Source organism: Natator depressus, chromosome 8, assembly GCF_965152275.1.
Source record: "Natator depressus isolate rNatDep1 chromosome 8, rNatDep2.hap1, whole genome shotgun sequence".
In the NCBI taxonomy this organism is placed as follows: Eukaryota; Metazoa; Chordata; order Testudines; family Cheloniidae; genus Natator; species Natator depressus.
Window position 1 is genome coordinate 21,939,374 of NC_134241.1, and position 26,828 is coordinate 21,966,201.

The following is a 26,828-nucleotide window of genomic DNA, read 5'->3' on the forward strand; positions in this document are numbered from 1 at the left end:
CTGCTTGTTGTTGAAAAACAAGTGATGTAGCCAATGCGGGTAGGGGTGAGGAATCGGTGTGTGTTTGTGGCTGGAGTACGGTGGAGAGAAACGTCACTAGAGCTGGCTTATTAAAACAAGCTTAAGGGCTACTGATTAGAGTTGAGGGGCTAACCTGTGTGAGAGCTGAGTGACAGGGCCATAAAGAGAAGCTGGATAAGCTGGCCCCTCAGGGATGGATCATGTATTTCTTCCAGGCAGGGCTGTATGCCTTTTGTGTGCGTACACCTATAGCAGCATCCCTGCAGGGCCCTCCTGGCTTCTGCCCCTGCTGGGCTGAGAAAGTCACACAGAGACCTTTAGGTGCAGTGCCCACCTGGTGCTTTTATTTACCCCACCATCTTTCCACCAGACAAGTAATCCCCTTCTTGCAGTCCACCGGGAGGAGAGAGGGGGCAAGCGATCTCTCTCTGCTTCCCCTCGCTGCCTTTCCTCTTTCCAGCTTCCCCCCTGGCTTCCTTCCCCTGGGGCTCTTATCCAGCCCCAGCCTGATGAGGCAGCAGCAGGTGGTCTACCCAGCTCCAATTCACCTCCCTTAATTGGAGCTGGAGTGACAGAGGGTTTGTCTGTCACAACATCCTGTCACAACACCAAAGGGCACAGAGTTGATGCTCAACAAATCAACAATCAGAGGCGAGGTGAGCACTAAATGATAGATCGTGTTGTGAGCTATAAAGATACCACAGTGATGGGCACAGCATTAGAGAAAAAGCGAGAGACAGTGACAGTCCTGTGAACTGGCAGAGCCACAAAGAGGCTGCATTGGGCCAAAGCTTGGCAATTGCCTTTGGGGGTCAGCTAATTTTTGTAACCCATAATATTTTGCCCAGTCCATTTCCCATTCCCTGACCCACCAGTTCTGCCTGTGTTATTTCCACTCCCCATCTCCCTATCAGGTTTGGTTGGCTTTCCAGGCAGTAAGCAACCTGCTTTCATCCAGCAATCTCCCCAGCTGGCTGGCTGGCTGCCAGAGCCTTTTCTACCATGGCTGTGTCTGCCTGCGCAGGGAGAACGTAGCTGGCTCAGCTGATCTGACTCTCTCTCTCTGTCCCTGTCACTGTTGCCAACAGCTTGGGGAGAGCATGACAATGACCGAGAGGAGCTGGGCCCTGCTCAGCAACACGCACACACAACTGAGTGGGCTGGTCCCTCCTGCCCGTGCAGCACACAGCCAGTTTATCATTAACTTCCACAGAGGCAGCCTAAGCAGCAGCAGCCGCCACAGCCTGCGCCAGGTGAAGCTCCCAGAGGCCAATTCCTGACTCATTGGCAGGTAAGAATGACAAACTCTGAAATGACCCTTGCTTTGCTGCCACTGGAGTTATGTGCAGACAGGTGGTGAGGCCCCGAAAACGTGTGTGGTGCGTTAGCAGAGTGCGGAGGATCTGGCCTCTGCTCAGCAGCTGCTGTCTCCTGCGCAGGAGGGTTGCGTAACCAAGTTGGAGATCATGTACCTTCCAAGGCCTGCCTGTCTCCTTACGGCACAAGAGCAGGTGCCTATCGGAGAGGGAGGAATGCGGGCACCTGAGAGGAGGGCTGGAGTCTCTGGTTTAGAGCCAGCCAATCTGTGTCACCACAGCTGAGTCATACCAGCAACAATGATAACAATTTGAGTTTCTACAGCAGCTTTCACCAAAGCGCCGTGCAGGTGGGTCAATAATGTGTTATCCCCACTTGACAGACCGGGAAACTGAGGCACAGAGCAGCGAAATGACTTGCCCAAAGTCAAACAGCTGGTCAGTGGCGGAGCTGGAAATGTCTCTTGACCCTCAGTCTCCTGCTTTAACCACTAGGTGGGCTGGCTGCCCATGAGACTTAACAAGGACAGGCTCTGGTGAGAGGCAAGAGGCGTGTCAAAGCTACACGCTCCGGTTTATTCGCGAGACAAAGCTGTGATTTTTAAAGGCATTCTCACTCAGACCATTGATTGACAGCTGTCAGTCAGGCTTTTGTAGCCCAGTTAGAAATATTTCTCACCTGATCCATTCATTTTGCCCCCTTCCTAGATTAAGAAGCTGCAGGGTACTGTGTTCGAGTCACAATTTCACTTCTTTCCCTCGTTTTTGGCTGGGGCCCTAAAAGCAGGTTTTTGTGTTTAAGTTCGGGGAGGGAGTTTCCACAGATCTGGAAGAAGTCCTAGCAAGAATGAGCTGAGCTAATCAATCCCTCCTGCAGGCTTTATTTCCCCCCAGACAGCAACATGCAGAACTGGGACCTCTGGAAATGAAAGATGTCCAGAGGAGAGGCATTGTGGCTGGCAGGACCGATCCCAATGGAATATTCTTTAGGGAGTTGTCCAGTCACTTTTGAATGATTCCAGGGAGGGGCCTTAATAGGTTATAGTGCGGGTGCTTATGTGGTTACTGTTGGGATTATTATGGTTTGCTGAGCAGTGACAATGCACTCAGTGACATGGATTACTCCCAGAGTCCCCTGCTTGGAGTGACTGGGATTGCCATTTCTTGGAGCTTGTAAGAGAACACTGGAGAAGGCACTGAAAGGGTGTGGCAGGGCACAGCTCTTCATTGGCAGGGGGATGGACTGGGTGAGCTGCTATGGTAAAATTCTGGGACCCTGTGCTAAGTGCTTTCCAGACATACAAGCAGCGTCAGTCTCTGCTGAAGGAAGCTTCCAGCGAGAGACAGTTCAGACTTGTCTGATGCACAGGTGATGACAGCAGCCTGAGGTGGTGCAGGAATCTGAGTCTCAGAGCTGGGAGACTCTGTGGGAGAAATGTAATTAAGGCAGGGTAGGAAGAAGAGTAAGGGTGTATGGGCAGATGGAGACAGCTCCAAGCTTGCAGAGTGCTGGAGAGCCAGGTAGTTGGGAGGCCAGGTATGGTAGCTACCGCTCTGGGTGAAAATTCTACCACCAGGCACAGTGCACTGGAGTGAGATATATACAATAGAATATAGTAGCAGTAAATCACTCCAGGGCATGGCCACAGGGTCGAATATCACAATGTTCCTCCTGCCACAGACACTGCCCTCACCGAGGGTAACGATATTCCGGTGGTATCGACCCACGTGTGATATGCCGATGTTATCCCTGAGAGCTTGCCTGGCATTGGCTGAGTCTGGCAGATGCTTCTGTGACTGGACACTGGTGTGAATGAGAACATGTGCAAGGGCTCTCAATCATCATGAAAGAAAATCCCAGAAGTATAGTGCTGCAAAACTGGCCATGTCGGTTAAGTGTGGGGCGGCTACCTTCTCCTAAAGTATCACATACAGACAGATATAGATGGGCCGTTCCCTACTGAAACTCTGCCACTCATAAGAGTTGTGGAAACATCTGAAACACTAGGTGCTACAGAGAGTGAGGCAGTAAACCAGCTCAGAATTCTAGTCCGGTGTCTGTAGAACCTCTCTTTTGATCAGTACCTCCGGGCAAGAAGAGCACAGATGTTGGGCTCTGGGGAGCAGAGGAGAGAGGTAAGCCAGTCCGCAGCAGGACTGGACAACCAAACATCTCCCATTTGTTGGAGAGCGCACACCAGAGGGCTTTTCTGAGAGCTGGACTTTCCTGGGGGAGGCTGCCACATAGAAATACTGTCTCAAAGCTACGGATGGAGAAAGCTCTGTGTTGTGCTAGCTTAACCCTTAAACCTCTAGCATTTTCCAGGCTGCCCTTCCAGGGGGATGCACAGGAGGATGTGTTTATGTGCCCGTAGTCCACAAAGGGTGATTAATAATTGAGATGAGGATGATATTTGCACCCCAAGATCTCAAAGCTCTTTATAAAGGGGGATTAGTAGTATTATCTTCATTTTATTGATGGGGAAACTGAGTCACAGTGTGGCAGAGTGACTCACCTGAGGTCACACAGTGAGTCAGTAGCAGAAGCAGGAATAAAACAAGCTCAGGAGGTTAAATTATTTATCTGGGTGTGAGGGTGGGGCAGGCAGATCAGAGAAGAGCAGCGAGCGATGACTACTAGTGAGGCTAACATGAGCCCCGAGCAGGGATCAGCTTATTAGAATCAGGCAGGTTAATCGCCTGGGGTCCCAGTGGGAGCTTGGGGCATCGGTGAACCTGTTTCCTCTGGTGTTTCTATTCCTGTGGCAGCTGTGCTGCAGGGAGAGACTGGCAAGTGGAAAGATGTTGAAACCTGGTTAGACAGATGAGCTCAAGCAACAAACTGCACCCAAACCTTAGGGAGCATGCCTGAGACCCCAGTGAGATACACAAGATAAAATGCACCCTTGAAAACTGGTGGGATGAAAAGAGTGTGGCACTAGTAATCATTCAAGTTTAACTCCTGGTCTTTTCCCTTCCAAATACAGGCTTTGAGCAAAGGCAGAATTCTTTTAAAGCAATTGAGTGGGATTTTAAGTGGCAACAAACTATCTAAATTTCGCTTTGGAGCTATCATCGGTTGGGTGGTTTGAGAGCACACCCAATAAGAGCATTACATTTCAGTAGCAATTTCAGTTTCCACTGCACCTCTCTTCTCCTGCCAACACATCTGCACCCAGCCCTAATTTTTCACTTCAGCCTCCTATTTTGCATCACCTAGCACGCATCTCTCCCTTTGGGGCCAGTGCTTTAATTATTGCTTCAGAAGCCTTAGGTATTTTCGTGAAGCTAAGCTGTAGATTGGAGCTGACGCAGATTGGAGCTGTTTATCCCATTCCAGGCTTCCCGCCCTGTAGTGATTTTGAGTATATTGCTTTGCCAGTTCCAGTGCTGCGTCTTCCCCCCTTTACTTCAAAATGAGCAACATACAGAATCCAGGATGGAAACTATGTGAGTTAACTCCATTTATTCCTGTTCTCTGCAGGCAGGGAGGAACTCAGATAGGCACATTCTAATGTGAAAGGAGTGCAAGTTCCTGATAATGCTCCTCCTCCTTCTAATATCTATAACAAATGAAAGTTTAGCTTTTTTAAACTCACTCCCCCTACCACACATGCCTGTATGAGAGCCTGATCCCAAGTCAATGGAAATAGAGCTGGGAGGGATTTTTTGACTGAAAATTTTTGGGCAAAAAATGCTGATTCTGTGACATTGAACATTTCACAAATTCATGTCAAATTCCCTGAATTGTTTTGGTCAGAATAAAACTTAAAACAAATAATTCAGGAAAAATCAAAAAAGTTTCAAAGTGTCTAAATGAAACACCTTGATTTTTCAATTCAACAAGATTTTTCATTTTGAAATTTCCTTTAATTTTATTTTGAAATATTAAAATCAAAAATATGCTGTAAATGTTTTGCTGACCCAAAACTCCCCACTCCGCAACTTTTAGATTTGCAGAAATTTTTTTCAAAATTAGTTTTCCATTTAACCCAAAACATATTTTCCCCTGATTTTTCAGAATTGTCAGCAAACCAAAAAATCTGCCCATTTCTAAATGGCAAGACTCCCCCTGGACTTTGAGTAAAGCTCTTGAGCTGCAGGCAGTATTCCAAATGGTTAGAGTTAAAGTGAAGTTGGAAACAGTCCAAAGAATCCCAGTCCAAAAGGAACATGTAGAAAAGAAGCAAAGAGTAAAAGAAGCACCATTATCTAACACTCATTGAATGGAACAGCCCGAGGTCCCTGCACTTTGGATTTCTGGGCCCAGGTTTTCAGGCAGCTTAGGTGCTCATTTGCAATTGAAAATCTAATTTTTTCACACACATCTACTGCAATTGCACATGCAGGTCAGATAACTATGCCTGCACATGCAGCTAATTATCTGTTTGAAGGTGCATCTACCCAATCCATGCATGCAGCCACTGTAATTGTGCCCATAAATCTGGTGAATACCTTCCGGCATATTTTGTGTCTAACCTAATTGAAAATCCAACCCTTGGGGTCAGTGAAATCAGCGCTTTATGGCTATGTACAGCTTACTCTCAAGCCTGTTTTATTTCTCCGTCCTGCACTCACTATGTGGGAATGGAATAATGTTTTTCAGTTTTCTCCTGTTCTTGCTGCAAAGCCAAACCCTAAAGTGTAACTTCTTTTTAATCCCTGAATTGTAATCGGTTATTGGTATCGTGCCAACGCCTGAGCATCAATATCTCTTCACTGGACTGAGACAGCACTGATTGAGATCCCCACATTTATTGCCCAGGGGCCACAAAACAGCCATTGAGTCATAATGACTTTGGGTTGCTACCAGTTTTGGCTGGATGAAAAATGGAGACCTAGTGGCAAAAGGTGACTCAGTAACACTGAATCAACGCATCTGCCTTTATTATAGTCCTGCATAAAACTGCTGAGATGAGTCAATTGCAGAATTGCTCTAAACTGAGCTCTCTGCCTCTCTCAGAGCCTGCTGCTGACATGGCGAGCTCCAGCTCAGATGAGCCGTCTGCTAAGGAGACACCAGGAGCTGAGTGCCCCATATATGAAGAGGTGATATGCCTTGACAGAGCAGAGCAGAACCAAAGACTGGCAGTGGAAGAGCTGATCAAGACAGAGGCCAGTTATGTCCACACCATTGAGCTGTGTGTGTATGACATCCGGGTCCACTTACGGCAAAAGCAGGTGAGAGCTAGACTAAAATCTCCCAATGGAGATGTCAGTCACAACGTGGGGAATGTTCTGTTGGTGTCGGATTGAAATGGGAGCTAGTGTGTTTCCCCTTGGTATGAGCCAAGCCTGTTCCACTGTACAATGGAAGGGCTCTTTTAACCAGCCTCTTCCACAGGAGAGAAGGTGGGGAGGGGTCTAACCAATCCTGGAAGATTGACATCCAAGCCCAAAAGTGAAGCTTCTTAAATTCACGGAGGCAGAACCCTCCACCAGCTCCTCAAAGAGTGACCGTTACCCTGGAGGAGTTTTGCCCCATAGAATTACCTGTGACATGAGGCGACAGATCTTGCACCTTCTTACTCATTGAGATTTTCATGTCTGCTTTTAAATGCACAAACATCCAGAGTGGGGCACGCAAAGTGCATTTGCACAAGTGAACTGAGGACATGCAGTGTAGTTTGAATGCCTAGCTCTGAACTTCTGCAAGGGTACAACTAGATGTGGAAACCTGTGCATGCAGCTGGAGCTGGTCAAAATATTATAAACAAAACGTTTCCCTTGACAAATGCCATTTCATTGACACTAGAGTCTTTTTTTCAGTGAGTGGTGGGTGGGAAGGAAAGAGAATATGAGGGACTGACTCTGATTCTATGGGAGTGTTTAGGATGCTGATCTAGGATGTAGGAGACCCAGGTTCAAGTCCCTGGTTTCTATCAGGCCAGGCTATAGAGAGCCAGAGTGTCTCACTCCATTAAACTTCCAGAGGTCTCATTTACATTCTCCATTAAAATGGTTTTTTTTTTTCTTTCATTTGTTGTCCCCCCTAATCTTTTGACACCTGGGTGCAGAGGCTCCTCCCCTTTTGCTGGGGGCGGGGCAGCTTTAGATGTGGGCGGGCCTGGCCTCCCCATCCCCAGAGCCTCCATAGGTGGAATGTAACCACATTTCGATACCTCTAAATGTTTTGTGAAGTGGAATTGTTGTTTTCCAGCCAGCTCCATGTGCAACTTCTGAGGACGGCTTGAAGGATGCACATGCTGCTGCCCGGAGGCTGGCGTCTAGTGTGGGACTGAATTCATTCTGATTGCTTGTGGCTTCCTTGTTCCTTTCAGCTGCCTGACATAGACCTGGAAGGGCTTTTCTCTAACATAGATGACGTCCTCTGTGTCTCCAAACGTTTCTTGAAAGGGCTGGAAGCGACAGTGAGCCAGGAGCCTGAGCAGCTGCTTCTGATCAGTAAGTGTGAAGGTGGCAGTGAGCAAGGCTCTGTGTGCCAGGCTGACACTGAACTGATACTGCTGATGCCTGGCAGCAGCAGGGGAAAAGGGCCTGCTTCACCTTAACAGCCATCACCCTTGTCTTCCTCGGCACTCTTGATATCCAAACATTTACCGTGGCAAAGCTGTCTGCAGATCTGGCAGACCCAGCCAGCCTCATGCCCATGGGCAGCAATCCAGGGCAGCCTGAGTTGTACTCATGTCCTGCTTCTCCCAGGAATCCAGAGCCTGAGGGTGAGGAATTGTTGGGTCTTGTGTGTTAATCTCAGCAGATTGCACAGAGCTAGTGAAACAATCACTGACAGCCTAACCCTGCAGGATACATGCTGCATGAGGCACGAGATCGGACCTGCCCATGGAAGGGTTGGGGCACATCCGAGTCAGGTTAGGATAGCGTGCCTGAGGGGCAGTGATGCCCATTGCTGGGCTACATTTGGCTGGGGCAAGGCCTGGTCTTGTTTCCTCTCCATCTCCTCGTGTTCCCTGTTCCCCAGTTTCCAGCAGGGTGGAGAGGAGCCTCCTGTGACTTTGAATGTCTCTTGCTCATCTGGTGGGGAGAGTGGAGACCTCAATCTCTGCACTAGCCTTCAAGTCTTCCTCCACACTGTCCCCTGCCAGTGTTCCTCAGCCGCAGCTTGGAGGTATCTCCCTCAAGGGTGCCTCGCTGCCATATCCATTCAGTCCTTGGTCTCTCTTTGACCTGCTGGCCAGAAGGCTAATGACAGTGCTGGCACTGTGTGCGCTGAGGACGCCCCTCCCTGGGGAATGGGGCTGGCTCCCCAGTGTGACTCTGTCTGGTAACTTTGCTGCCCAGGTGCCTTGTTCCAGGAGTTCAAGGAGGAGATGGAGAGCATCTATAAGGTTTACTGTGCCTGCTATGAGCAAGCCCTTCTGCTGGTGGAGAGTTACAAGAAGGACCCGAGGTTGCAGCAGCAGATTGTGGAGACCCTGAATACGACGGTGTAAGTGCTGTACCTGTTCCCCAGCTCTCTTGGTGAAGCTAGCTGTGCTTTGGCCTGAATGGCACTCTTTATCCAGGATGGACTGGGCATGCCTTGGAAGCACATTCAGTTTACACAGCTGGCTGGACTAGCTGGATGTCCCTGTCCTCCTGACCAGAGAAGCTGCTGCTGGGGACACATGTCCTCAGTCAGCTGGCTGGATCATGCACCCTGAACCAGGGGTTGGTAACCATCTTTACACCACAACCTCCTTCAGCCCTCTGGCAAAATTATGCATCTCTGAGCCCCAGAATCCTCTGGTTCAGTTGCCATGGTGCTTTGTAGGAAGCACTGTGAGGACTGGCCTGTGGTTTATGGACATTCCCAAGGTATGGGGAAGACTCATTTGCAAGGGACTGAGTAATTCTGCTTCAGCAGGAGATCGGAGATGAGGAATGGCGATCGCTCACAGCCACCCCAGACAGCTACTGATGCTCCCATGGGAAGCTGTGACCCAGGAACCAAAGTGTTGTCCGGATAGCACCATTCCCCTTCCCCCTCATTCTGGTGCAGGTGGTAACAGTCTCCTTTAGATATGAGAGACCAGCCTCAGCAGAGTCTGGATTTTCCTTTCTCCTCTGGGGTATCTGGCTGCTCGGCCATGGTGTTCGAATTTGGAGAGCGAAATCTCCTTCCAATCTGGGGTCACGGGGAGAAACTGCCCTCACACCCCAATATTTCATCTTCTGAACAAAAGTGGGGTCAGGGGCCGTGTCAGCAGGGAACATGCCTAGGGACTGAAGAGGATGAAATGAGGTTTGGGGGGCAGCCCTATTGCCCTGCACTGCCTTAAGGGGTGGGGAACCCTGACTGCATTCTCAGTGCCTCGACCCCTGTCTGACCATGTGCTCAGCTCCTGGTGGCAGATCCATCCTCCCTCAATATCGCCCCCGTTGGGCCAACTGAGAAACCGCCTTAACAAGCTCTGAAGGGAGACCCATCTAGTCCTACTGGACACAAAAGGACGTTGGAATGGGAACAGGAGAAGGAATAATTGGAGGTGTGTGGAGGGGGCCCCACCAGCATTCCGAGAATATCACTGCTGTCCCCAACACACGTGACGGACGGGGGGTGTTAATCTGACAGGGAAGGATCAGAAATACTAGGCCTTGCTTTGTGCTGCATTTGCCTTGGACCTTGGTCCCTGTCTTGGACCCTTGGCTCATCCTTCCAAAGCTGGACAATAGGCGAGGCTGATAACTGAGAGAGCATCTGCAGCTTGTGCCTATTCCGCTCCCCCAGCCAGCAAGTGGGAAAACATCACCCACAGGCGGAAAGGGGCCTGCCAGTGGATTGCGAGATCGTCCTCAGCATGACCTGGGGCAAGAGCTGACATGGGCTTGCTGCTGACACTCTCACTGCCTAGTTGCCCTATTAGGTGGAGCACTGATAGCAGGGGAGGCAGTTGCTGGGGTTTCTTATGCTGTGCCTCCATGGATCTTGCCACAAAATCACTAGTGAATGGTGCCTGCCACGCTGCTGGGAGGAAGGCTGGTCAGCCTGCAGCACTCATTCTCTGCTAAAGGCAGCTAGTCACTGTCTTTGTCTCCCTTTCCCTCTCTCTGTCCCCAAGACAAAAATCAATCCTAGGACCTGTTCACTAAACAAACGGGGCACTGTGTAATGAAGCAAGGAAATCCGTCCGCGGCTGGCAGTGTCCTTCGGGTCACTCCCTGACTGGTGCTGGCAGAGACAGTCATCGCAGTGGCTTAGCACAGCTCTGAGGGGTGACGGTTCATGGGCGTTGCCTGCTTCCCTTTGGAAGGCTGAGATCAGGGCTTCATGGCCTGGAAATCCCTGAGCACTTGACAGTGAGCTCCCCAGCACAGGAGGCCGGGTCCTCAGCTAGTGTAAATCAGCAAACCTCCACTGCAGTCATTGTAGCTACAGAGAAACTGATTTTCAGCAGCTGGGGAACTGGCCATGAATTTGAAGAGAAAATGGGAGCAACGGTACTGCCCATCTGTGATGTGCACAGAGGATCCTCCCCACTGTGGTGTCCTTTGGGGGTGGGGGGGAGGGCTGCTACACACGTCACATGGATTCGGGGGTGGATGCAATTAGCCTGGGACCTTATTGTGAAATGGAGTTTCTTTGAAGGTGATCACCCTCATTACATCACAGGTGTCTGATGCCCATTTGCCCCCCCTGCCTCCACCCTCATGACTGGGTACATCTGAAAGCTGAGGGGTCTCTCACCCAGCTGAGGACAGGAAGGAAGGGCTTAAAGCCCTGCCGGAGTTCAGCTGTACTCAAGACCCTAATCCTCCCCATTCGCTTCTCATGCAGGCCACACACGGGTGCTTCAGACCTGAGCTTCTTCCTGGTGATGCCAGTGCAGAGGATCACCAAGTACCCACTGCTGCTGCAGAAGATCCTGGAGAACACGTCAGCCAGGGACAAAGCCTACACTGCCCTGCAGAGCGCAGCCAGCGCCATGCTCGAGATTAATGCCAACATCAACGAGTACAAGAGGCGCAAGGAAGTAGGTGAGGAGGAACTGGCATGTTAAAGGCCTTGTCAGAATGACGGAGGGTCTGTAAAACCCAAGATCAAACAGAAACGTCTTGACTCATTGTTATTCCATTGAAAACAGTTTTTAGTCTGGCTTTAACCTGCAGTGGAAGAACCCTTCCTTTCTCCCAGCCTCTGTTTGTCTTGATTGTAAACTCTTCCAAACAGGGACAGTCTCTAGCAGCATCTAGCACAGTGGGGTCCTGATCTCAGTTACGCCCTCCAGGTACTAGAGTAATATTATTACTATGCTAATACTACTCATTGCAAAACAAACTGCCCTGTGTAGGGGATCCCTGAAGTGAAACTGACTAAAAACAATCATGAAACTGACCAATCTGTTGTCCCTCTCTGAGCTGAGAAAGGCAAAGAGGAAACAACCCTCCCCAATGGTACCAAATAAAACAGGCTTTTAAAATTCTTTCTGATTTCTTTTTCGAAATTATTTGTATTCAACCAAGCAATTCACCTTGATACATTGCAGTGGTACCTAGCGACACACACACTTCTCCAGCCGGTCACTTGTGCCAGCACTGAGTCATACCTTAAGTTCCCTCTAAGCTACGCGGCCGTGCAGCTGCCTATTAAGCCCGACGCAGGGGTTCAGAGCTGTGGCAGGGAGAGGCACCCCTCCCCACCAGCCCCAGCATGGACCTGCTGCAGCAGGGGGAGGCACATCTCTCCCCTGGCCCCAGCACAGACCTGCCCCAGACTTGCTGTGGCCGAGGGAGAGGAGCCCCTCCTTCAGGCCAGAGCCTACACCCCCAGCCAGAGCCATCACCCCCACACACACCCCAACCCTCTGCCCCGCCCTGATCCCCCTCCTTCACCCTGAAGCCCTTGTACCTGGGCCCCATCCCAGAGCCCACACCCCCAGCCAGAGCCATCATACACACCCCTGGACCTCAACCCTCTGCCCCAGCCCTGAGCCCCCTCCCACACATCACCTCTATATTGGTGCACATAACAAAATTAATTCCGCACATGGACCTAAAAAATTAGAGGGAACACTTCATACCCATAGTGGTTTGCACACATGAAACCACATTGGCCTTTCATGTCTGAATATTCTACTCTGTTAATGGTTTGAGTTGTCTTTCTCTTTCCACTAATCAGTCTGATTAGAGTCATGTTACATTTCCTACAATCCTTTCTTTGTGTTTTACTATTCTTATGACTATTCCTACCTTATTTCTTATTATTATTTGTATCACAGTAGCACCTGCAGGGACCAGGGCCCCATTGTGCTAGGCACTGCACAAACACTTAGCAAGAGACAGTCCCTGGCTGGAGAGCTTCTAGTCTAATTCAAATGAGACGTGTGTGTCAAACTATAGGAGGCAAGGAGGAGGGTAAGAGTGTCCAGGGGAGAACTACAGGAAGGGGTATAATGGAGTAAGCAGGTAGGTCATTTACAGCTTCAGTTATACTCTCTTCCCTTTATGATGGGTCAGTGCTCTGCATTTGGGCCCCAAAGAACTGAATGAGATGTGATCCCCAGGAGGAACCCAGGCTCAGAGGTTCCTTGATCCCTCACCTGTTTATCTTCCTCCCCATCTGTCCTGAGGCAGCAACCAAATACAGCAAGGTTGAGCAGCTGACGCTGCGGGAGCGCCTTGGCCGGCTCAACAAGCACTCCATTGCCAAGAAGACCATGCGGCTGAGCCGGCTCTTCATGCATGAAGCGGGCATTGTGCCCAAGGTGAGGCTCCTGCTCACATCCGGCTCCCAGTAACAATACAATGTGTATATGCTAGTGACATAGGTAGGAGGAAAACAGTTCAACCAAGGGCAGCAGGAGATGGGTGCCACTTACTGAAAGCACCTGTTGTTTTTCACAGGTGGCCTTTCTGTGGCTTAACACTGGCCATCACATGTATCTGCAAATGTGATGGGTGAGCCACACTGAGGTCTTATCCACACTGAGGTCATGTGATCCATGCTGATATCATGTGAGATACTTAAGTCCTCATGTGACCTACCTGTCGTCATTTGTCCTAAATTTAAAGGCTGGCCTAGTGATCTGAGTTCAAGTATCAAATTCACTCTCTTGATCCCCTGGTGAGCAAAGTCTTGGAGCATTGTAGAGGCAGCTTGCTCAGCTCCTAAAGGTTTAGGAAGGGAAACATATCTAGTGGGGTGGACCCTTCCTGCAGGCTGTGGCTAGTGCGTTCTCCCAAGTCCACTGAAGGCCTTTCTATGCCCAACCTCTATCCTGCATGCATCCCTACCACCAGGCAAGTACATTCTGGGCAAAGTTCTGGGCCTGTTGAAGCCATTGGCAAAGCTCCCAGAACTTCACCCTCTGTGTCCACCAAGAACTGTCTATATTCCAATCCATTTGGTGTTGCAATCCAGTCCATCCCACAAGACAGCAGGAGCACTGCACCTGTTCAGACTAGTCAATGGACCGATTTCCTGTCCAGGAGCCCACAGTATATCTTCTTCCCATTGACTTTCAGACAGAGGACAAAGAATTTGACCATCTGGAGGAAAAGTTTCAATTCCTGGCGTCTGGTGTGACTGAGCTGAAGGAGAACGTAACCTCTTACCTGAACAATTTACAGGTAAAGCCCACTCATCCCATAATACCTGGGGATGAGAGACCCACAGAGGCATCCTGGGCAAGCTCCTGTGGATGGCTCAAGCACCTTCAACTCCACCTGAAACCAATGAGAGCTGAGGGTGCTCACCACCTGGCAGAATTGGGGCCTTATTTCTGATGGGTGAAATCCACCCCTGTGCAGAGGGCTCACAGAAGGTGCAGAGGGGTCATGTAAGGTCTGTGGATTGCTTAAGTTCACAGACTGAGCTGCGATTGAAACAATGCCTGGGCCTTGTACTGATTCTCTGCCCAGAGGTGAAGTTCACCCCATGTGAGGAATAAATAAAATAATAACTGCACCATGTTTAGAAGATGCACAGTGCTATAAAAGGTCCCAGGGTTATTCAGGCTCTGAAATCCCCATGCTGCATGAGAAGGACTCTTTCCAACACTAAGGCTGACACAGTGGGAACAAGGACACTGGGTGACACAGTGAGCTAGTGCCCTGGCTTTCCTTCTTTGAAGACCTGATTTGCTTGCTTCTCAGCCTTCCTACCAGATGGCATCTCTCTGTGGGAGATGGCCTGGGTATGGTGGCCTGCCTTCGTCTCTAGATGCAGTGTTGCCAGGTAGATCTTGACAAACTGCAGGGCACTCTGAGAAGAGCATCCAAAAGGCCCAGGGGGCTGGAGGGATGGACTCAAAAAGAGCAATGAGAAGTGCTAAACAGGCTAGGCTAAGAGAGGAGGAGAAGGGGCCGAATAGCCCTTTATAAATACAGGAAGGGCTTAAAGCCCCATGAAACCCAGGAATTCTTTGGGGCTGGAACTGGGAGGAATGGGATGAAATTAAGGAAAGGAAACATATTCTGGGATGCCAGTGACATGCTAGTGTGCAGAATAGTCTCCCAAGGAAATGGTGGAAGCCCCATCCTGTGGGACTTTTGAAACTAGCCTGGAAAAAGCCCTGGAGAACAATCCTGCCTTGGCCCCAGGGTGCTGAGCTGGATGCCCTGAGAGGTCTTTACCATCGCTACAGTTCTCACACCATGGCACCAGGAGTCGGGGAATAGGGCTGAGCACCCAGGACAATAAACTCAGTGGTCTGGCTGGGCAGGGCTGTGATCAGGCACAGCCTTTAGAAGTGCCTGAGGAAAGGAGTGTGTCCCATCCCTGCCCGAGGGAAATCCTCTGGTAAATATTAATAAAAGCTTGAGATGATGTGATCTCCCGCACAGAAATGACCTGATCTCCTAATGCACCATTTGGCAGGTTGGCAGCTCCTTAATCCCTCCAGTCTGATCCTCCTTATTCATCTGCACATGCCAGTCCCTCAGCCACCAGCAGACAGACAAATCACTATTTATAAAAAACCCAGACCCCGGTGTGGCTCAGAGGTCTCAGACATAACAGCCACCTCAGTGGTGGAGGGGCCAAAGATCCCCCCCCCCATCATCTTCGTTGCTTCTGGTTCCCACCTTTTCAGTAGCAATGAGGGCCTGAAAAGGGAGCTGCATTCCCTGGGACATGACGACCTCCTCCTGTGGGGGAGAGCAGGAGTGCACCTGGGACAGAGGAGTCATTAGCCCAGTCTGAGCCAAGAAAGCACCTTCTGCCAGTACTCCAAGGCAGCCCAGGCTGGTGGGAACGGCACATGGAAGCCCCTCTTGAGTGGCCTGGCGACTATTCCTCTGAAGAGGAAGAAAACCCATCCAGTTGTGAGAGCAGGGAGTTCGTCACCTCAGCAGCTGCCCTCAGGCAGGGATCCTTATGGCTGAGTGGGTGGTGCTCCCATCTCTGGGCCAGAGCATTCTGGGTTGGATTCTCCCCTCAGGACTGAATGCTGCTTTGAAGGGCAGCAGTGGGCCACTGCACTGAGAGAGATGCTGCCCATGAGAGGAAAGGTCGAACCAAAGCCTCTAGGAGCTCAGGCTGTCCCTCTAGGAGACCTGGGACATCTGTTTTGCCAGCTTCTCTCCCTTTGCATGAGTCCCCCAGTCACGGCCTCCCTGGCAGAGAGTGTCAGCTAAGTCCTCTGTGCAGCATGAGTGTTCATGTTAGCCACGCTGCCTGAGCTCCAAACACTACATGCCAGGGAGTACGAAAGCAGCCCCAATCACACTGCTCCAGGGGACAGTGCAGCAGCCCTGGAAACTTGACAACAAGATCTCAAACCAAGTGGAGGTTTGGGTTTCTGCAGGGTTTCTTGTGGTCACTGGGCTGCGGGCACCTGTTTGTTACTGTAGGGTGGCTCTTGCCACGTGGTTTGTGCACCCTGACCTGGGGGTCATTCCTGAGCATTGCGTGCACAAACTGGTTTGCTACCAGAGAGCTGCTTGGAACACTGGTCTACAAACACTGCTTTGGTATTTTAGGATAACTTGGAAATGCCAGGCTGAATCCATTGGTTTGTTGTTTTAGGTAGCTTGGGAGAATCAGCCTGAGTGCACTGGTTGGATACTGTAGAATGCAGGACAGCTGCTGTAGTTTTTATTCTCAAAGAAAAGAGGACAGGAGCTTTGGGTGGAAGAGAAAACAAGTGCCTGGAGTTTACAGAGGGCTGTAGGAAAAGGAGTAGGTCCCATTCTGAACCTGCCTTCAGGGAAGGCTGACACCGCCCTGGGCATCTCCCAGGTTTTAACACACATGGACAATTCTAGGGTTCTCAACCCCTTTTCCCCCCCTCTCCCAGGTCTTCCTCCTTTCCAAACCACAGGAGTGCGAGCTGGAAATGGAAGGAGCTGCCCAGCAGTATCGCTGCCTGGCGGGAACACTCTGTCGCACCATCTTCCCGGAGTTTGTGAGTGCCACCTCACTTACATCTATGTGGGCAGGGAGCCTAGCACTGGCCCTGCAGGTCCCACCCCAGGGCTGTTCTCATTCGCTTACAGCAGGCAGTGAGGGCAGGACTGCATCAAAAGAGAGGACTGTGGGAAAGGCAATTACACTGGCTATTTGACTTGCCTCCTGAACGGTACTCCATAGGGAGCTCCATCATGTGCCTCAGCCCCAGCCCTCCCACCACTTCTAGGGGTTCCCTGACCCCTCCCCGCAGTCAGAACTTGGGCACCTCACTCAACTATATGTTCCCCCACCCCTCTAGCACCCTGCCTGTTTCATTCCACGATGCCTGCTTATCGCCTGGGGACTCAACACCCTCTGAAGTCTGCTCTCTGTCTTGTGCCCCACGCTGCTCACTGCTGCAGTTTCACTGGCTCAGAATGAGGTGCGTGGGTGGCTCTTAGTGTCCGACTAAACATCCAGGGAAGGATGCCTGTTGTGTCTGGCTACCGGTGGAGAGGTGCCTGAGAAGATACAAACCATGTGTGGAGTCTGGTGGGATCATAATGGGAGCTTCCTGGGGTCTGTCGGCAGAAGGCCTCCTTGGTGAGCCCAGTGGAAGCTTCCCTTACGTCAAGTCAGTAGGAGCCAGAAGTTGCTCTCTGCAGACATGACAATTCCCTTCTCTCATGGCTGCCAGCCACGCAGGAGAGTTGGGTGCTGACGCTCTCATCTGTGACAGGCTTGGAGAGCCTGGAGTTCAAGGGTCCCCCATGCTGTTTCTGATGTTCAGGCTGGAGCACTGTGCTGCACGGCTGGCAGATCTGGGGACATCAGGATTTCACTGGGGTACTTCTGGGTTCTCTCCAACAGAGGAGACAGCTGGACCGGCTGGTCTACCAGCCACTCTGCAGCCTGTCAGAGACTCTGAAGGGACCGCAGCAGCTGATCAGGAAGCGCCTGGACAAGCTGCTGGACTATGAGGAGATCGAGGAGAAGAAGTGTGAGATGGGCAACGTGACCTACGATGAGGAGGCCACCATGAACACCTACCTTGCCATCAACACCCTACTGGTGTCCGAGCTCCCCACCTTCAACCAGGTGGCCATGCAGTGGCTGGGGCAGATACTGCGCTCGCTTGTGGCCCTTCAGAGGGACTTGGCAAAGCAGGTGCTCCAAGAGGCTGAAATAGAGCTGGCCCAGGTAACGGAGACCCATGGGTGCGTACTGAGCTAGCATGAGTTAGAAGCTCTTGTGCCTGGCCTCAGCCGACAGCCACACACCACTAAGACCCACAGGCACGGGGTTGGGAGGAGCACCAGGAGAGGTTTCTGCCTGGGTAGCAGCAGGCTGCTTTCCTCCCACCCTGACTCTCCACAGGCAGATGCACCGAGCTCTCCCCGCAGGCTGCACTTTTATTTACACGTGTCTATTTCCCTTCTCCTTTGGGTGGGCTGGAGTTGCTTCTCCTAGACGGCTACGGGTGGCCCTACCCCCTCTTGGGGAGTTCCACATGGTGGCTGAGGATTACTATTAATATTTGAATTGTGCTAGTGCCGAGGGTCCCAATTGTAGACCTGGACCCCACTGCACTAGGTGCTGTACAGATGCAGAACAAGATGAGAGTTCCTGCCCTGAGGAGATAGCCTCATCAAGCCAGAATATTCTTGATCTCCTAGGAGCCCTCCTCTAAGTCCTGACAGTATCACTGACCATTGTACACATGGGGAGGAGCTATGATTCAAAGTCAGACAGGAGCATCTTTTGTTGACGAGGGGGACCTGATAGATTGTTCCGGTTTCTTGAAATGTAGAAACTCTTGTTCTCTTTGGGTTTCTGATTCCCTTTCCTTCTGTTTCTCCTCTTCCTGATACCCTTCCCATGGATTTCTGTCTGCACAGCCCTTCTCCCTTGCGATCTCTAATTCCAGTGTGTCTTTCTACAGCTACCGCATAGCCACATCCCTCTACCTACTTTCTGGAAGATGGTGAAGGACACTTTAAGCCAGTCTGGTGCTCAGCTTAACTCCTTTTGCCAGAAATTTGAGACGGTCATGCCGAGCCCTGTGGTACAGGTAGGAGCAGGGAGGAGCCAGGCACCTCCTCCCATCAGATGGCTGAGAAGACAGGAAAAAGAATGAGGAGTACTTGTGGCACCTTAGAGACTAACAAATTTATTTGGGCATAAGCTTTCGTGGGCTAAAAACCCACTTCATCAGATGCATGCAGTGGAAAATACAGTAGGAAGATATATATACACAGAGAACATGAAAAAATGGGGGTTGCCGTACCAACTCTAACGAGACTAATCAATTAAGGTGGGCTAGTATCAGGAGGGGAAAAAAAACTTTTATAGTGATAATCAGGATGGCCCATTTCAAACCCATTAGTTGACAAGAAGGTGTGAGTAACAGTAGGGGAAAAATTAGCACGGGGAAATAGTTTTTAGTTTGTGTAATGACTCTTCCGCTCCCAGTCTTTATTCAAGCCTAATTTAATGGTGTCCAGTTTGCAAATTAATTCCAGTTCTGCAGTTTCTCGTTGGAGTCTGTTTTTGAAGTTTTTTTGTTGAAGAATTGCGACTCTTAGATCTGTAATTGAGTTTTCAAGGAGGTTGAAGTGTTCTCTGACTAGTTTTTGAATGTCATAATTCTTGATGTCTGATTTGTGTCCATTTATTCTTTTGCGTAGAGACTGTCCAGTTTGGCCAATGTACATGGCAGAGGGGCATTGCTGGCACATGATGGCATATATCACATTGGTAGATGTGCAGGTGAACAAGCCTCTGATAGCGTGGCTGATGAGATGAGGTCCTATGATGGTGTCCCTTGAATAGATATGTGGACAGAGTTGGCAATGGGCTTTGTTGCAAGGACAGGTTCCTGGGTTAGTGTTTTTGTTGTGTGGTGTGTGGTTGCTGGTGAGTATTTGTTTCAGGTTGGGGGGCTGTCTGTAAGCGAGGGCTGGCCTGTCTCCCAAGATCTGTGAGAGTGATGGGTCATCCTTCAGGGTAGGTTCTCGATCCTTGATGATGCGCTGGAGAGGTTTTAGTTGGGGGCTGAGGGTGACGGCTAGTGGCTTTCTATTACTTTCTTTGTTGGGCCTGTCCTGTTGTGGGTGACTTCTGGGTACTCTTCTGGCTCTGTCAATCTGTTTCTTCACTTCAGCAGGTGGGTATTGTAGTTGTAAGAACGCTTGATAGAGATCTTGTAGGTGTTTGTCTCTGTCTGACAGATTGGAGCAAATGCAGTTGTATCTTAGAGCTTGGCTGTAGACAATGGATCGTGTGATGTGGTGTGGATGAAAGCTGGAGGCATGTAAGTGAGTATAGCGGTCAGTAGGTTTCCGGTATAGGGTGGTGTTTATGTGACCATTGCTTATTAGCACTGTAGTGTCCAGGAAGTGGATTTCTTATGTGGAGTGGTCCATGCTGAGGTTGATGGTGGGGTTGAAATCATGGTGGAATTCCTCAAGCGCTTCTTTTCCATGGGTCCAGATGATGAAGATGTCATCAATGTAGCGCAAGTAGAGTAGGGGCGTTAGGGGACGAGAGCTGAGGAAGCGTTCTAAGTCAGACATAAAAATGTTGGCATACTATGGGGCATGCGGGTACCCATAGGAGTGCCGCTGACTTGAAGGTATACATTGTCCCCAAATGTGAAATAGTTATGGGTGAGGACAAAGTTACAAAGTTCAGCCACCAGCCGTGACATTATCGGGGACAATGTTCCTGACAGCTTGTAGTCTATCTTTGTGTGGAATGTTGGTGTAGAGGGCTTCTACATCCACAGTAGCCAGGATGGTGTTTTCTGGAAGATCATAGATTCTCAGTATTTCACAAATGCAGGAGAACATCCCATTGGGAGGCAAGTGAGGTTGGGGACAGCCAATGGCAATGTCGAGGACTTTGCAGCAGCCATGCTACTGGTTTTGACAATGGTTGGCTGGTAATTGTGGTGAGCCAGGGAATCCTCCACATCAGGTTACAATGGCCTAGGGTGGATCCCTTTAGCTCTGGAGACCCAGCTTCATACCCTGAAGCTGATCAGATGTTTTACTGCAACTGACTGGAGTCCCTACCCTGGCTGACACTGATCATGACATAACCCCCAGTAATCCAGAAAGTAAACACACTCTGAGGGTAAGACCTCATAGTAGGGAACATTTTCTGACTCAGTTCTCCCTGTGTCTTACTCCCCATTAGCCTCTTAGCCCTGCTGAGGAGCGCAGGGTCCTTTCACTTGTCAACAAACATGGCCCAGACAAGCTCTACCAGCTGACAAGCAACATCAGTGGCAGCAAAGATCTGGACCTGACCCTGCAGAGGGGACAGATCGTGGCTCTCCTGCACGAAATGGACACCAAAGGCAACACTAACAGATGGCTAGTGGATGCTGGAGGTACTTGCAAGGACTACAGGAACTTTCTCTTTTTCCCTGACACTAAGGGTTCCTCAAGCCAGCGTAAAAAACAGAAGGGAGAACTATGTTCTGACAAAGTAAAGTGCTCTGGGTTGGTGAACTGTCCCAAGGGAACCTTCCATCTGGGAATTTCTGGGGAAGCAGAGGCTGCTCGGCTCTAGGGCTGTATCTCTTTTCTCTCTGGAGCAACCTTACTGAGATCCATTCTCCTTGACTGCTCACTTGTGGGTGGAATACATCAGAGCTTTGCTGGTGGAACTCACAGGACAGAGCTCGATGCACTGAGAGAACAGAAGGTTGTGAATTCTGTTCCAAGTGTGTATTTTGGAGATAGGCCTGAAGCAGAACCATTTATCTCAACCAGCCTGAACTTCCTGGAATTGGATGAAACAGGAGCTAGATGTGACCCTCCCCTGGTTTTGCCAAACCCAGATCCACCCCCATTGTTGCCCAGTTCTAATATGTCTGTAGCCACAGGCCATTACACATAGTGCTCAGGTTTTGCCACATTGATTCCCCAGGGAGCATTGGTGATGTGCTGCAGCCTGGTCCCCTGTGCTCAGCAAGATCTCAGAATCCCTTTGTGGTGCTTCACGGTGGGGCCAGTCAGCCAGATAGCAGAGAGGTGCAGCAGCAGAGCTGTGCAGCCTTGCACTATGCCAGGGTGTTGCCAGAGTCATCCCTTCCTTCTTCCCCTATGCTTGAATCCATCCACAAAAGAAGAACAGGTAACTGGTGCCCAGCCTGACTGAGTCTGTGTGTCTTACAGGTCACCGAGGCTATGTCCTGGCTGGAAAACTCCAACCATATCATCTGGTCCAAAGTCAAAAGCCCAGGATGCAGATGCTGGCCCCAGACGCTGGGGCTGAGAGAAGACGACACTCTTACACCTTACCCGAAACACCCAGGCCACAGGTCCTCATCACCCCTCCGGCTTTCCAGGTGGGTGTGGAGACACCTGCAGGCACCTACGTTTGTTCAGTCATTACACCCACCTCTGTGCGTATAGCTGCCCTGGGCACATCCAGTACCTGCGCACATGTACAGCACAGGAGTGGGGGAAGCACTTACAGCCACACTCACAACAAGCGCATGTGTATACTCAGGACATACTTGGCCATGTCTGTAACCACTTCTAGGGAAGCTGTGAACGGACAGCACAGACTGGATCCGTGGCCCATCCAGTTTGGTATTTTCTCTCTAACATTAACCAGTGCCTAATCAGTGCAGAAGAAAGGGGCTCCCTCCATGTGCAATTGACTATTGTACAATGTTCTAGCTAGAGGAAAAGGCCTCCCTGACCCCTGCAATGATCAGAAGATGCTCAGAAAGATGAGATTTGATTAACCCTCTGCACAGACAACTGTAAATGTCCTTTTGGCTTGTAACATTACACTGTCCCTTTGTAAATCCTGGGTGCAACATTTAACTCTGACGGTCTCATCACTCAGAGAGTGCGGCCCAGGGCAGTCATGGCTTAAATGACAGTAACTAACTCCTTGAATTCCTCTCAAAAGCAAACAGGTAGCCAGTGCTTCTGAAATTCCACACCCATGCACACCTCTCTGAATTGATAAGGCCTAAATGAGTGGGATTCTTCCATTCATCTTCACTTTAGCCCCCATGTCCTGCTCCCCTTTGGATCTTCTTTCCAATGAGGGTTTTCTGTATCATCTCCTTGCCTTTTCCAGGTGGTTGCAGGTTATGCATTCACAGCCAGGAGCCCCCATGAGGTCAGTCTGCAGGCAGGGCAGCTGCTGACAGTGCTGGAACCTCACGATAAGAAGGGAAGCAAGGAGTGGAGCCTGGTGGAAGTCAATGGACAGCGGGGCTACGTACCTTCCAGTTACCTGATGACGGTCCCCACCCAGGAGCTGGGGGGTTGGAGCTTGCCTGCTTGGTCTCTACCAACTCAGCAAACATAGTTGCAGAAGCAATGTTCAGGAATGAGTGATTCACTCCCCTACCCACCCCTCTCCCCAAAGAGGCTTGGCACATGCAGTGAGTAAAGCTGGAGAATGAGCTGGCAAAGAAATGAAGAGGCCCCACTGGACTGAGAACGGGAAGGACAAAAACTACTGACATAGAATTTTGCACAGGGAACTTTGTGTGCGGGAAAGTGTGTGTGTGTGTGTGTGTGTGTGTTAGTCTGAGGGTGCCTTTTGTGTTGTCGTGGAGGAGGGCATGAAGGTGTGAGGGTGTGTTTGTGTCTGCACCATCTGAGCCATTAGCAATTCTCTTTGAAAAGTCATGGAAGATGGGAGAGATTCCAGAGGACTGGAAAAGGGCAAATATGGTGCCAATCTATAAAAAGGGACATAAGGACAACCCAGCGAATTACAGACCAGTGAGCTTAACTTCAGTACCCGGAAAGATAATGGAGCAAATAATTAAGCAATCAATTTGCAAAAACCTAGAAGCTAATAAGCTGATAAGTAACAGCCAGCATGGATTTGTCAAGAACAAATTGTGTCAAACCCACCTAATAACTTTCTTTGACAGGGTAACAAGCCTTTTAGATGGGGGTGAACAGTAGATGTGGTATATCTTGACTTTAATAAGGCTTGTGATACTGTCTTGCATGATCTGCTCATAAACAAACCAGGGAACTACAACCTAAATAGAGCTAGTATAAAGTAGGCGCATAACTAGTTGGAAAATGGTTCCCAGAGTGTAGTTATGAGTGGTTCACAGTCATGCTGGAAGGACATAACGAGTGGGGTCCTGCAGGGATCAGTTCTGGGTCTGGTTCTGTTCAATGTCTTCATCAATGATTTAGATAATGGCATAGAGAGTGCACTCATAAAGTTTGCAGACCATACCAAGCTGGGATTGCAAGGGGTTGCAAGTGCTTTGGAGGGTAGGATTATAATTCAAAATGATCTGGACAAACTGGAGAAATGGTCTGAAGTTAATAGGATGAAATTCAATAAGGACAAATGCAAAGTACTCCACTTAGGAAGGAACAATCAGTTGCACGCATACAAAATGGGAAATGACTGCCTAGGAAGGAGTGCAGTGGAAAGTGATCTGGGGGTCATAGTGGGCCACAAGCTAAATATGAGTCAACAGTGTAACACTGTTGCAAAAAAAGCAAACATCATTCAGGGATGTATTAGCAGGAGTGTTGTAAGCAAGACACGAGAAGTAATTCTTCCGCTCTACTCCTCGCTGATTAGGCCTCAACTGGAGTATTGTGTCCAGCTCTGGTGCCACATTTCAGGAAAGATGTGGATAAATTGGAGAAAGTCCAGAGAAGAGCAACAAGAATGATTAAAGATCTAGAAAACATGACCTATGAGGAAAGATTGAAAAAATCGGGTTTGTTTAGGCTAGAGAAGAGAAGACTGAGAGGGGACAGGATAATAGTTTTCAAGTATGTAAAAGTTGTTACAAGGAGGTAGGAGAAAAATTGTTCTCCTTAACCTCTGAGGATAGGACAAGAAGCAATGGGCTTAAATTGCAGCAAGGGTGGCTTAGGTTGGGCATTAGGAAAAACTTCTTAACTGTCAGGGTGGTTAAGCACTGGAATAAATTGCCTAGAGAGGTTGTGGAATCCCCATCATTGGAGATTTTTTTAAGAGCAGGTTAGACAAACCTCTGTCAGGGATGTTCTTGATAATACTTAGTCCTGCCTTGAGTGCAGAGGACTGGACTAGATGACCTCTCAAGGTCACTTCCAGTCCTAGGATTCTGTGCTTTATTAGAAGCCAGGAAGGGCTGTGGGTGCATGTTGTGCCCCTTTGCTGTGACTCACTGAAGTTAATAATATTGAGAAGAATGTTCCATTCAGCAGGGAGAAAGAACCCAGCCGGAATCTAAAGGAGATCCAATGTTGACCTCCCCTGACAAATGGAGACCTCCAGACTGAAACGGATAGCTGTTTGGTGGCCTCTTTGAAATGTATCTGGGACATGAGGACATGACTAGCAAACACGTGTCCACATCCTGAAAGCACCCATCACAACTGGCAAGGGCTGGTGCTCTTACTAGCCATCTCAGCAGAGAGGCCAAGGATCAAATGAGCCCTGGAGACTTAGGGGAAGTCTGCTCAGCTGCTGCCCTTGCTGCCCATTCAGTTTCATGGGCTCAAAGTCTAGCACTTTGACTCACACTAAATCCACTTTAAATAAAAAAGACATGGCAATGGCTGCTATGTTTTAAAAGAGCATTCAAATTAGCAGATTGGCCTAGTGCATAGAATGCTGGAATGGAACTCAGGAGATCTTGGTTCCATTCCCGCCTCTGCCATTGGCCTAATGGGTGACCTTGGGCAAGTCACTTCCCCTCCCCTTGCCTCAGTTTGCTCAAATGACCTCCTTTGAGATGTACTGAAGAAAAGCTAACAATGACTACTAATACTATTTAATACTGAATATTATTCTGACATGTCATAGATACATAAAGCTACATACATACAACAAACTTTCTTGATACTTGGGGATAAGCTACCAAATGCTTCACTCATGCACTGTACTTGGGGGGGAAATACTACTGAGCTGCTAAGTGATAGTTACTGTGGGTGAAGGGGGAACCATCATTCTTTGCACTCCAGCAGTGGGTAGGGCGGGCATGTGGGCAGTGGCAGTGCTAACATGGCACAGACGCCCCCAACACATCACCTTCACATCGCCATGACAGGACTCAATTGCCTGGGATTCTTGAGCTGGAGGGCAGCACGGCTGTACTGATGGGGATGTTTCAGACTGTTCGTACATTATCATCACAAGGGCTGGAGTACTGGAAGCATGCAGGGTAAGAAATGCTGATGCCATGGTTAGAAAGGGCTGTGAGGCTCTTGCTCTGTGTGGCTGATGACAGGAATTCTTTAGTGGCCTGTGACACACCTGTGTTACAGAGGTCCCAGTGCACCCTGTGTCCCACTGCGTATGCATAGTGTGGCCACTAGATGGCACAGCTGTGCCATCCGGCTGCTGAATTCCCGGATCTGCCTCAGCTCTGAAAGAGCAGAGCCTCCAGAGCAAACATTTGGCTTGAGAAGTCAGTGGGGACGGACAGCAGTTTGTAGAGGAGGCTCTGCCATCCCACGTCCCACTGCCTGCGAGGCTTGGTGTTCCACTGCGATACTGCGTGCTAAGCCACGGCAGGTCTGGTTGGTGCTTGGATGGGAGACACGCAAAGGGGCCCAAAGGAGCTGCAGGGACTCAGTTCTCAAGCAGAACTCCGTTGTGGTGCCAGGGCATGGTGCTGCAACCTTTTCCTTGCATTGTGAAGCTGAGGGCCTGACAGATCCCAGGGCACTCGGGCCTGATCTTAGATCAGAATCATGGTCCTTTCCGTTATTGTTCAAGCTCTAAGATTGGCTTGGCGAGCCGCAGCCAAATTGCACTGAAGGTGGTTACGACAGCTTCCCTGCCAGTTCTACTGAGTAAAGGCTTGGTCTTCACTCCTTGTGCCAAGCTGTTGTGTAGAGTTCCTGGGCCCTGTTAAAGAGCTGCCAGGCCCTACCCCAGAGGTGGCTGCATTTCACAGGTAGGTGAATGGATCTCTGTGTCTCCTTATAAATAGGAGATATGACTAATTCCATCTGTGTGGCTCATGCCCAGCACTGGCAGAAGCAGGCAGTGCATGGGGGAAGGGAGTCTTTTGTGTCACTTGATGGTGGCCTGCTCCAGCTAACATGGCTACACTGGAAACTTCAAAGCACTGTTGCGGGAACGCTCCCGCAGCAGCGCTTTGAAGCGCGAGTGTGGTTGTGCGCAAGCGCTGGGAGAGAGCTCTTCCAGCGCTCCTGGTATTCCACCTCCATGAGGGGATTAGCTCC

The 26,828-nt window shown here is 49.9% G+C and overlaps 1 protein-coding gene across 2 annotated transcripts; it reads left to right on the forward strand.

Moving 5' to 3' along the window:
- Positions 1-1,011: 1,011 nt before the first annotated feature.
- Positions 1,012-25,457, forward strand: ARHGEF37 (Rho guanine nucleotide exchange factor 37). Of its 2 annotated transcripts, none has more exons than XM_074960596.1 (13): positions 1,012-1,312; positions 6,232-6,518; positions 7,619-7,742; positions 8,598-8,745; positions 11,074-11,273; positions 12,870-13,000; positions 13,761-13,865; positions 16,535-16,642; positions 17,497-17,826; positions 18,569-18,697; positions 20,827-21,022; positions 21,813-21,985; positions 22,735-25,457. In XM_074960596.1, exons 2-13 carry the CDS (start codon positions 6,252-6,254, stop codon positions 22,966-22,968), a joined length of 2,145 nt encoding a protein of 714 aa, XP_074816697.1. In that variant the 5' UTR covers positions 1,012-1,312; positions 6,232-6,251; the 3' UTR covers positions 22,969-25,457. The 2 variants fall into 2 exon arrangements, with proteins under 2 accessions (XP_074816697.1, XP_074816698.1); XM_074960597.1 differs by having other exon boundaries at positions 6,301-6,518.
- Positions 25,458-26,828: the final 1,371 nt, after the last annotated feature.